This window comes from Microtus oregoni, unplaced genomic scaffold (assembly GCF_018167655.1).
Source record: "Microtus oregoni isolate MIOR12 unplaced genomic scaffold, Mior012 000205F_ref0000001, whole genome shotgun sequence".
Classification (NCBI taxonomy): domain Eukaryota; kingdom Metazoa; phylum Chordata; class Mammalia; order Rodentia; family Cricetidae; genus Microtus; species Microtus oregoni.
Window position 1 is genome coordinate 84,059 of NW_024544864.1, and position 12,078 is coordinate 96,136.

The 12,078-nt window shown below is 39.0% G+C and overlaps 1 protein-coding gene across 1 annotated transcript in view; it reads right to left on the minus strand.

Moving 5' to 3' along the window:
- The window catches only part of LOC121445555 (glypican-3), a gene marked incomplete at its 3' end in the record, with an annotated part of 312,437 nt that overhangs the window by 74,294 nt on the left and 226,065 nt on the right, over window positions 1–12,078 (minus strand). The window contains exon 4 of the mRNA XM_041647665.1: window positions 2,783–2,916. Within this exon, the coding sequence (XP_041503599.1) occupies window positions 2,783–2,916 (134 nt within the window). The remainder of the gene's footprint in view (window positions 1–2,782; window positions 2,917–12,078) is intronic.

Genomic DNA, 12,078 nt, shown 5'->3' on the forward strand with positions numbered 1-12,078 from the left:
GACTGTAAATTTATCACAGGTTAGAAGGTGGGCCCGAAGCTTCATGGGTAGGTGCTGGGTGACTATTCAACAACCAATTATGGATTTAAAAGGGAAAGATTACTCACATGTTCTACCAAACAGTATCTAGGATATGAAAAGGACCAGGTATACAGTATCACAAGTGAAGTGATGGAGACATTCAGGAGAGCAAAAGGAGAGACTGACAACCCAAATGTACGAAAAATCCTAGAGGTAGAAAGGCCTGTGGTGATCATATTGCTTCTGTTCTGATGTACTCTGAGTGCATGGAATTCTGCTGTCAGTGCTCTAAATTCCACAACAGATATTTTCAATATGTGTTCCTTAAAAATAAAAAACCATGCATCCCATATACAGACCACTGGTCAAGTATAAAATTGCCTTTAAATGGAGCTAAGCTAGTTCTAAAACTCGTTGTGTGTTGCAAAGTACCCAGTTGGGGGCAGCCAAAACAAACAGATGATTTCTGAACGCTTCCAAAGGAAACCTGTGTTTCTTTGTGTGCTGTTACTTTAATAAAGAAAAGAGCTTTTCAATTTATAATCAAACTCAGACAGCTTGCTTGGAAGCTGAGTACTACATTGAGTGCTACAAGAGCATTCCTTTCCAATTTCTGTTTGTAACCACTGATAGATCTTGGGCACGGGTGCTGAAGTTGATAGATGCACACATCCGTTTTTCTCGAGGGTGTGAAAGGCTGTACCGTGAGGAATGTATAAAGGCATCAGAGTTCTTTCCAAAGAGACCCTTTCAATAGCATTCCCCCCAAAGAATCCTGCCATTCACTCAAATCTACAGCTTTTTGTCATTTTCCTTTACTATCATTTCATTTATTTGGAAGTTGTCTAACAGGTTCAAAAATACCTTTAAACAAAATAGCATATCTGAACCCCCAGAGGCAAACACCCCCTTTATCAATTTCTTCTTTCATTCGAAGATCAGCATCCAGATCAACAGGTATCCCCAGGAAAGTAAACAGGAACAGGTCACACATAGCCCAGACTAGACAGAAGCCATGCAGTGGGGGCTTTCATCAACACAGTTATAACTGTGTCTGGATTGACAAGTTAATTTCATTTAATTTTTAACCTTTAACTGATACATAAAAATTGTACATAGCAACAGGGCAATTTCAAGACGGGGCTGCTTTACTGTGTTTATTTTAAGAAAGTTCTATATGTGACAGTTGTAAATTACTAAACCATTTCTTCTGTGAAGCCGTTCCTAAAGATGTACTCAGTGGAGGGTCTGTCCTGTATGCTGCTTCTGTACTCGGAAAATTCTTTAGCTTTTGTTTATAGTTAAGTCTATTTCCACTAGATTGACCTAGAGACTGTGTCTCTGTGTTTTCACTGTCCACCGAACATGGTAGCACTACTGGGTGTCCGAGAATTGACTGTCAAGAGGAATAATGATAGATCCATGTATATATAATTCATTCTAGTCAAATATGGGAGAGTTTCTACAATTAAAAACCGACGCCCTGCACAGACTGAAGTGAATTTGTCAAGTGGTGCAGAGGACCAAGAATGATAAAACAGGAAAACAATGGACCATGAAAAGAAAAGGGCACAGTCGCTAGATGGCTGTGCACAATGGCGGATGCTTTTAATCCCAGCACTCAAGGTGCAGAAGCAGGGGGATTTCTGCGACTTTGAGGCAAGCCTGGTTTACACAATGAGTTCCAGGGCAGCAAGGAATATATAGAAAGCCTCCATCTCGAAAGCCAAAACCAAAACCAAAACAACAACAACAAAAGAAACAAAAACAAGCAAAAAGAATAGCCTACATCTAAGATGTTACTCATATTAATTTTCTACCTGTGGGGCAGTCCCTCAAAACTCCCTAAAATTCAATAAGAACGACAAAAAGAAAAGAACAAAAGACGAATACCTACCAGTTCTGAAATTGGGTTGGTGACACGTGTAACTCTTTGGGTAACACGATTCTCTCAAGAGTTGTGTTAGGCTTCTCACATGATTATTACCTCATAACTATAACCTAGCAGCTAGAATAGGGCTGGAGGGAGCCAGAGTAGGCGTAGGGGTGGCTGGGGATAAAGGAAATTAGAACCTGCCTTTCGGCCCTTGGCTGCTGTTTCAAGAACTCAGAAACATACACTCAGTTTTATGTAAAACGTGTCATGTGAGCACTTTGGGAATGTCTTGCTAACCCTGTCTTTGGTGAACTCACTGCTGTAATAATGAGAATAATTGCAAGCCAGATCAATAAATTATAAGAGTTTCTTATGGGGCTGGAGAGATAGTTCAGTGGTTAAGAACATTGGCTGCTCTTCCAGAAGTCCTGAATACAGTTCCCATCAACCACATAATGGCTCACAAACATCCCTAATGAGATCTGGTGCCCTCTTTTGGCCTGCAGACATACATGCAGACAAAACACTGCATATGTAATAGATAGATAGATAGATAGATAGATAGATAGATAGATAGATAGATAGATAGATAATTCCCTTGAAGCAGAAAATATTTTATTTAAACAATAAGGGGTCCTGAATAGAGAAGTTCATTCTACCCTGTGTTGCTGAACTACCTACTTATACCTAGAAATTTTACACTTAAATATGGCTTAGTTATAGTATCATTTTTCTTTAACACAGACAAATTATAGATTTTAATTAAACATTCTACTAAGAAGAACTAAACAACATGTATGTAAGAAACTTTGCTCCACTGATTTTTGGCCTGAAAACACAATGGCTAATTGTATGTTGAAATGGAAGGGGAAAAAATTCTCTCACCTTCTGCGGCTGGATAAGGTTTCTTCATATTCTACATGAGCAACTTTTAATACCTTCTTGTCAATGAACAGATCTTCAGGGTAATAAGCAGATCTATATTGGCGTTGCTGAGAGTGGGCACACAACTTGCCGATCTGAAAAAAAAGAAATGCAATATAATAGTACAGGGTTTCCACAGATATGATGGCAGAAACAGATTGGCGTTGCATTGCAATTTCCTCCCTCAATTTCCTTTCAAAGAGCAGAAGAGTCATTAATAGAGTCAAAACAGGTAATAATGTTTTAAGGCAAAGAACCGGAAGTAGAAAGGAGGGCAGAGACTAATGAGGAGTTCTGTCCCTGTTCTGAATACAGTCTACCCAGACTCTTAAGACGAAAGGGAAAACATTGGAGAGGCCTCTATACACAGGCCTTCCTCTAGTGATATCTTTCCCTGGCTCTTGCTGTTTGCATGTATGTAGAAGTTCACAAAAGGCAATTTAGAAACATGAGACAATCTGATATAGGAGCTGGAGTGGTTTGAGAGGTGGTGCTGAGTAGCCGTTGATAGAAGAGCAGCCTCCCATACACAGAGTGCATCCCGTTCTTAAGTGTGTTTTTACTAGGCTCAAAGTCTTTTGGAAAAAAAAATGTCAGCATAGTTGCTCATCTGGATTTCCTAAAAAGACCCGAAGGAAAGCAAGCACCTCACCCACCCTATAGTCAGTGTCATCAGAGGAACCAACTAAATAATTGTAGGATTGTATGGAGAGAGCACAGGCACTGAAGATAGCCAGGCTTCCTCCCCCTTTCTATTCTATTACTTCTCATGCATCCATTCAAGAACATTTATCAGATACCTCTTTCACACCCATATGGTAAAGATTTTTTTTAAATACCAACTTGCTTGCCTAGCTCCATTCTAACTTATTTCTGTGGTTAAATTATTTGCAGATTAATGCCTAACGCAACTTCCACATAGATGTACATATAAATAAGTGTGAATATTAACTTTATGATATGGCTCTTTGTGCCAGACACTATGTTAAATACACTACATTACAGATTTAAAAAAAACGGCAAGGCTTGAGGAGGTTAAGAGACTTGCCTAAAGCAAACAGACAATAGATCAACTTGATTATCTTTGAACCCAGTATTCTAGCTACAAATCTTAAGACAATTCCACCTCCTTTGGACACGATGCCTGCTTTTCATCTCAATAACGTATCACCAACAAAGATAGCTCAAGTGAATAAGTAGACTGAAAAGTTCAGGGACAGTAGTGGCAACATCTGGTGAAGACAGGGGTCGTATGTGTGTCACTCCTATACCTCCACACAGTTTAGAGTAGGCTTTATACAATGCTGGGAAATTAATGGAAGTGAATTGAAGGAATTTTCTATTACAGTACCGGGTCCCAAATGTCAGTCTATCAATAAGCCATTGACGCCATGTGGTCATCTCACTTCTAGATGTTTCAAGATGGCCCAATAGCACTTCCTGGCTTATCTATGTATGCGTAGAGGCATGCATGCCATTTAGTCTGCACAGCTTTGGCAGGCTTCCCATGAAAATTCTTGATGTAGAAATCATCTTAAATGAGCAGCAGCATCACCCTCACTTACGAAAGACAGTGCCCATCATTTCATGTTCAAACTAGCCATCCTCAATCATTTATTCTAACACAGGCAAAGAATGAAGACCCTGGAAAACATTCCATCTAACTTTGGAATGCAAGATAATGACATTTTCACACGGGCCTATGCCATGCTATATGACCTGGGCTAATTCTAACTTCACATAAAGAACCATTTTTCTCTGAAACCATCCTACCTGGGACAGGTTTTTTTTTTTTTTTGGTAGGGTGTGTCAGGTTAGGGGCTGCCTAGTTGTACACTTCCAAAGCATATAATGCAGACAGAAATAACTGGTAGACTACACTGTAACTTTATATCCATAGGCTAATACACATTTATTATTATTTTTTAAAAATGTAGGTAAATTTAAGATAATAAATATTATTTGTTTTCTTTAAGTGCCTATATATTATGACATGAGCATATATCAATGTGACGGTCTGTTTTGCAAGGTTTAAAATATTATCACATTCAGGGGTACAGGCCACATTCTCTTTTCATACCTGTCCTACATACAATACCCAAATAAAAATCTATCACAGCATGTTATCTAGTTGAAAAACATAGCTGTCAGCCTGGTCTACAAGAGCTAGTTCAGGATAGGTTTCAAAAGCTACAGAGAAACCCTGTCTCGAATAAACCAAAAAAAAAAAAAAAGAAAGGAAGGAAAAAGAAAAATATAGCTATAAGATGACCTTTCCCATGAAAAATCGACCCATTGTATCAGCGAATTCTTATTGGACCAGAACATATCTTTAAATATTTGCTCCCATCCCCTATTCCAGCTTAGTAGGAAGTGGAGTAGCTGAATGAAAAGTAGGAAGGTTAAGGACAAAGGACAATCTAGCCACTTAGTAGTCTGATCTTCCTTCCCAAGTCCCAAAGTGGCATTATCAAGAAGACTTTTCAAGGCACTGTGTGGGGTAAAAGACAAATGATGGAGTTTTGCTAACACCTTCCCCTCCTATTTCAGATGGGCCATGCCTTATTGGACAGGCTGTATTTTCTCTCACCCGTCTACCATGAAGCCAATTCTCTCACACAAAGCGCTTCTCAGAGGTAGCCCGCCTCCACTTAGGAGCCTCTCAACACATCTTTCACCCCCACACTCAAATATGGAAGCAAATAGCATGAGCTTATTTTGAGACCAGACACTAAGAGAAAGCATCATTTACAGAGATGTGGTCTTCCCACTGAAGACACCTTTCAGCTTCTCACTTGAGAAGCCTTACAGTCTGCTGCAGGACCGTAGTCTCTTTCTTCAGCTGCACTCACTAAAGAAGTCAGACTCTCAAGTGGTGTTTTTGAAATCAGTAGCCTGCCCAGGAGTTTTAAACTCTTAAATAAGGAATGCAATCCAATTTCCTTTCATAGAGTAATGTACCTGGTCAAGAATGCTGCCACCTTTAAATTTGGTTAGTTGGAATAAATTTATTAGATATGTGGGTGTCTCTATCAAAAGACTAGGAATTTAAAACCTTTGTTTTTTCTGAACCATAATTCCTAATGATGCCTTTATGTATGTACCAGAAAGAGGACAGGAAAAGCAGCAGCACTCTGGAGGGTTCCAAGGCCTGACAACTAAGAAGATATTGCCTACGGGTACAGTCCAGGCAGCAAGTCATTCCAGCCATCTTAGCACCATTTCTCTCCAACAGAGTCTAGATGTATTGTCTTCATGTATACAGGAGACAAATGAATTATCCGAGCATCAGGAGACGGGGCCTACTAGTTGCCTTTTTCTGCTTAAATCATAACTGTACATACTTGTGAAATACACTGATGCTTCAACACATGTTCATAACATCCAGGTATGAAAGAAGGCAGCCAGCACACCTGTCATTTCAAACGCCTGTCCTTTTTGTGCTGGCAACATTTAGGACTCTCCTTTTGAAAAATTCATTTATCTGTATGTGTGAGTGTATGAGCCCACGTACATGTGAGCTACATAGATTGTGTGCAGGATCAAATTCAGATTGGGCTCTGTGATAAGTGCCTCTGCTTGCTATATGATCTCACTGGAGCAAGACTCTCTTTTCTATCTATTTTTTGTATCGGAATATGCAGTAAGTTGTTACTTACAGGCACTCTTCTGTAATTAACTTTTCTTTCTAACTGTATTTTTATGCCTGTTAAGTAGCTTCTCTCTGTCGCCTTCCCTCCCTTCAACTCCCCTCAGCCTTCAAGATCACTACCTAAAGGATCAACATTTCAAAGTTCCTACATATGAGAGGCATTACATGATATTTGTGTTTCTTCTGCTCATGGCTTATTTCACTTAACGCAATGTTATTCATGTTCATTCATGTACAGCCCCATTCCTACCTCTTACCCACAAAAGTACTTTGTTTTCTCTTGGTGCCATGGTTTCACTTTACCTGCCACTATAGCCTTATATGAAGGAAGAATAAAGAAGATTTGAATTGCCATATTTTATTCAAGGTTCCCTTGAAAATAAAAGGTAAAAATTATTTTCTTAGAAGATAACTATATTACCACGAGAGGATTTAATTACACATTGCTAGAGTCATAATGATAAATATATAATAAAAGACAGCTTGAGGACAAAAGCACGCAGTATGAATACACTTGGGGGGAAAATAACAAGTCTTTTTGTGAAGATTCTTTGCTGTATCTGTTTCTTTGGAGGCGAGGCTATCTTCTTCTGTGGGCATATAGTATGTGCCGCTCACATAAATGCCATCATGTATTTCATGTGTGAGTCACCTCGGCTTTACAGCTTTAGGAGAGAAAGCTTTCCAGATTTTATGACCCATTTCATCAGAAAAAGGGTCAGGAGAAAGTGTGATTGACCTTCCTGTTGTTGTTATTTTCTTAAGTGACAGCTTTATCATTATGAAAGGATGTTTTTAATGATTTACTGCTGTAATTATTATTTATGTAGCTATTTGTGTGCATCATGTGGGTACGAGCACATGAATGCTGCTAATCACAGAGGTCAGAAAAGAGGTCGGATCCACCGAGGCTGGAGTTTCAGGGGGTTGTGAGCCACCCAGCGTAGGCACTGGGAACGTATCTGAAAGAGCAGCATGTGCTCTTGGTTGCCCCTTGTCACTATGAAAGGTTTGAAAACCAGGCAAAATATTTGGTTTTATGTAATTCATACGTGCACCATTTAGTTGATATGTCAAGAAATGTAAATATTACCTTGGTTAAAATCTAAGACTATTCTTTCTCATGTAGGTCTGGTTCCTTTATTGACTTTTGGCTTTTGGAAGCTCCTCAGACTTGATCTTTTGTTCTGGGTGGCCAAGCGAAGGAAGACAGCAAGTATTGTAACTTTCCCAACAATATTAAACCTCATGTTCAGAAGAAGAATATTTTACTCCAGCCCCACGTTTCACATATAACTATACATCTGTCTCCATTCTCCTTGGGGAGTTCAAAGCACATATCATCAATCTCTTTTTGCAGATTAAGAAAGAGACCCATGAATGTTGAAAACCTAAAGCAAGGTCACAGTTTTAATAAGGGACAGAGCTGGAACTTTGACACTGGTCTTTCCTATCAAGAAACATGTTTCTGTTTTTGATGGACCTCTCTGTACCCTAAGTTCCCATTGATAGCATAGGTTCAGGGTCATCCCAGTGTTGGGTTTGGCCAAGATCTCAAATCTCCTGAAAACTTTATCCATAATCCAGGAAGAGTGTTGATGAAAAATGCAAAAAAATACACTGCAAAGAAAGGGTATGGTTATTCAAATCAAACAGAAAACTGGCATTCAATTTTAATCTAGCTTTTGGGCAATGTTTCTAACAGTAGCCAATAGTAGAATGATTTAAACTCTTTGGTTTGCCAGGTTAAGAGTCAATTGGAAGCCATACTAAAGCACTGCATGTCAAGCTCTATTGAAGAGGCAGCTCCCAAGAAGGTCTCATTGGTTGCCTGCTGCCTCCAAGATGCCCCTGGATCCTTCCTCTTGAAATCAGATTCTTGGGTCAGCCACAAAATCTTTTGTGATTCCTATAGTTTAAGCCCAGTCTCCTCTGATAGCTGGTCTAACTATATCCCCTATATTTTCTCCTAAATGGAGATTCCAGGATAATTCTGTGGGTAACAAAACCCCAGTAGATTCAAGCTTCATTTGTGATAGTCTAAAGCAGAAACTTCGGGCTAAGGATGTGGCTATTAACATGCACATATCCACACACAGATATAAATGAATATTTATTTGTGCAATGAAGTTGTGAGCATGTGATATGGGGAAGTGAGAGAACCACTTGTGGACGTTATTTCTCTCCTTCTGTCTACTGCTTCTGGAGATGCAACTCGGGTTGCCGGGTTTGGTGAGGCAAGCAGCATCTTTAGCCACTGAGCCATCTTGTTGGCTCTGAAACCAGCAAGCTTTGTTATAATGGTTTTGTTATAATGGGTTATATAAGGCCATTGCTTTTGCAAGTGTATTTTCCTAACCTTAAGGAATCTTTACCTTTTCTTTCTTAAGAAGCATATAATGTGGGCGTTAGAGAGATGGCTCAGTCATTAAAAGTGCCTGTGGTGTCAAGAACAGGGTCCTGAGTATGATATTTAGCATCCACATAAAAGCTGTATGTACCTACATACACATGTGTGGAGGGTTAGACCACATGTGCTCAAGCATATTCTTGAAGCCCGCTGGCCAGTCAATCAAAGTGAACTGATGGAGCAGTATGTTCACCAAGAGGTCCTATCTTAAAAATGAAACTGGCAAGCTATGGAGGGGACATTTGACATTAACTTCTGCCCCCAAAATATGCAATGTTAGCCATATATGTGTGTGGGTTGCCTCAACGCATGTGTTTTAACTTAGATAGCCTATAAGAGAAGGAAAGAAGGGATGTGGAAGAAGAGGGAAAAGGAGAGGAAGGAAGAAAAGCAGAAAGCAAAAAGTTCTCATGGGTGGTGGCATGGTACTAGAAGAGCCGCGGACCTATCATACTGCCCTTGGAAACCATACTGTTCACCAGGGGATGAAGGCTATATTTGTGAAATCAGACATCAGTACATCCCTCTCAGGAGCCGCCCCCAAGGCCACTAAAACTCTCGAGCCTCTGGAGGGTATTTGCAGTTTTGGTGACTTATAGACTAGCTTTTCTGCTGGACCCCAACTAATAACTGGCCTCTCAAAGAACATTTTCTGAGGAATGTTGCTAAATATTTGTTATAACTTTAGTCTCTGTTTTTTGGCTGACTCATTAGAAACTCGAAGAACTCGAAATAAATTTTCCTGGGGGATTATGCAAATTAAATATAAACTGGGCTCTTATGAACTACTTTGAACAAATACTGCCCATGAAATTCATTTGAACCAAGGTGTGAGAATTCTGAAAATTTCCAGTTAAAATAAAACATTGAGCTTTGTTCTCTCAAACCATATACCATGTGGTTGTACAATTTTGTTAATTAAATCTGAAAAGTTTTCAAACAAGATATATATTAAAATTATCAACTTTTTAATAGTAGTAACCATACCCATTTAACAATTCTACAGGTATAATAAAAATGCTAATGTATGTTAATGTTTAGTCTGTGGTTAATGTTTTGTCTTGTTAATTTCCCCAGGGCTTTTATTACTGATTTAAATCTGCCACACTACTCAACTGATTGCACTGCTTCCACAAACTGCATGGAAGTAGCTCAAATGAATACTGATGAACAGAAGCGAACAAACATTTGGCTAAGCAAACCATTCTTATTATATGTGTGTAATTGTTACATACATTTTCATGCAATAAGATGGGCATGGCAGACATTTTCCACTCGTTTTCTGTACAGAAAATATGCACATGAGCATTAAATTAATTTATAACCCTGTACTTGAGGAAGCACATCATTATTAATTAACTATTGATTGATCTGGATATAGAGCAGAGAGGATAATGAACAGACCTGGTGACAATGTGGTTTTTTTTTTCCTACCCCACAGACATTTTACTGTGACTCATTATTAATTGCCAGGCCATTAAAGTAAAAGCTCTCTAATAATTTGCAGTGTATTAGGAATCGAGCTATTTTAAGAAATCAGGTGGCATTACCCGAACATTTTATACAAGTCATCTCTTGAAATTGGAACCTGGGGGCGGGGGAGGAACTGAAAGCCCTACATATCACTTTGCCTTCAATGTGAAGAACACTGCTGTATTAGAGTGGAGAGAACAGTTTGGAATCAGGACACCTGGGTTTTTCGTAACAGCTCCTACAAACCTTTGGCAGCCTGCCCCAGGGTGTCACAGTCCTGACTTGGGCTGGTCTCGTACATACAGAGCTATTGCTACTGCTGGGTAGAGGGGTTCTTACATAAACTACGCCTTGGTGTGCTGTTGCTGTTGTCTCTTTTAAATAGCTTCCAGTGTTCTTCTTAAACTTTAGTAGAAATAGAAATCTCTTAGCAAGCTTAGTCACGTAGCACATTTAATAGACTTAGGGCGAGGTCTAAGCAAGTAACAAGACCCACATCCGTGGACTCAAAGTTGTGGTCCTAAAACAAGTACTGCCAGCAGTCAGTCTACTTGAGCACCTATGTAAGATGCAAATTTAGGGGCCCAAACTCAGACAAATTCTATCAGAAACCCTGGGAGTGGGGCCTCATCATCTGTGTGTTCTATGCTGGCCTTCAACTGATCATTCTCCTGTTCTAGCCTCACAAGTACTGGCATTATAGGTGTGTATATGCCTGGTTATCATCATTCGACAATTATTTTAACGTCTATAACTCTCAGTCTATCTGTGTGGAAGTATATACATTTTTAGTTTATTTTGTAATAATACTTTTATTTTAAAAATTTATCTATAACTCACTGTTATAGAGGGGTTTATGCCTTTAACCTTAGCACTCAGGAGGCAGATGCAGGTGGAGCTCTCTGAGTTCGAATCTCGCTTGATCTACATAGCAAATTCTAGGTCATCCATGGTTCCATTTCGAGTTTCTTTATTTAAAAAACTCACCATGGTACAGATGAATCTATAATCTATAGATTACAATTGTAATTAAGAAATGAAGTTATAGTGGTGGGTGATATATCTCATCAATAGTCCCTGTTCTAGCATGAATAACTACAATAACTACATTTGAGCTTCAGAATGTGGGAGGGGGGTGGCAAAAGCTGTCTTCACCTTGATCTTAGAGGTACAAATAATTTATTGGTTTTGCTTAAGAGACAGAAAAAACATGAAGTTGTGTGGGTAGGGAAGAGGGGGAGGACCTAGGAAGAATTGTAGGCAGGGAGAGAATATGATCAAAATATACTATATGAAATTCTCAAAGAACAAATAAGCACACTAAGAAATACAAACAATTTGTTATTATGTTTGCTCTAGGATAACATTTAAGAATAGTATTACCTTCAGGCTAAGTTACAGAGGTATCTTAAATTCAATAATTCTCAGTTTAAAGAAAATGGAACTCAATATTCAAAATAAATGTTATGAGTTCTTTAAAAGTCAAAACTGTTCATTACAGCTTTTCAAAGTGGAAATGTAAAAGCCTATGAAATATCCTAGGTGATAACTTACTGTGTTATATTTGCCAGAACAGTGTACACAACAGTGAAAAAAACTAATAAAACACTGTAGGGCTCACACTGCTGCATGCCAGCTCAGTGAAAAGGCAGATAATGAAATCCTGCCACTTTTGAAGGAGAGGGAGACTAAAGTCTGAGCTGCAAAAAAAGAGGAAGTGAA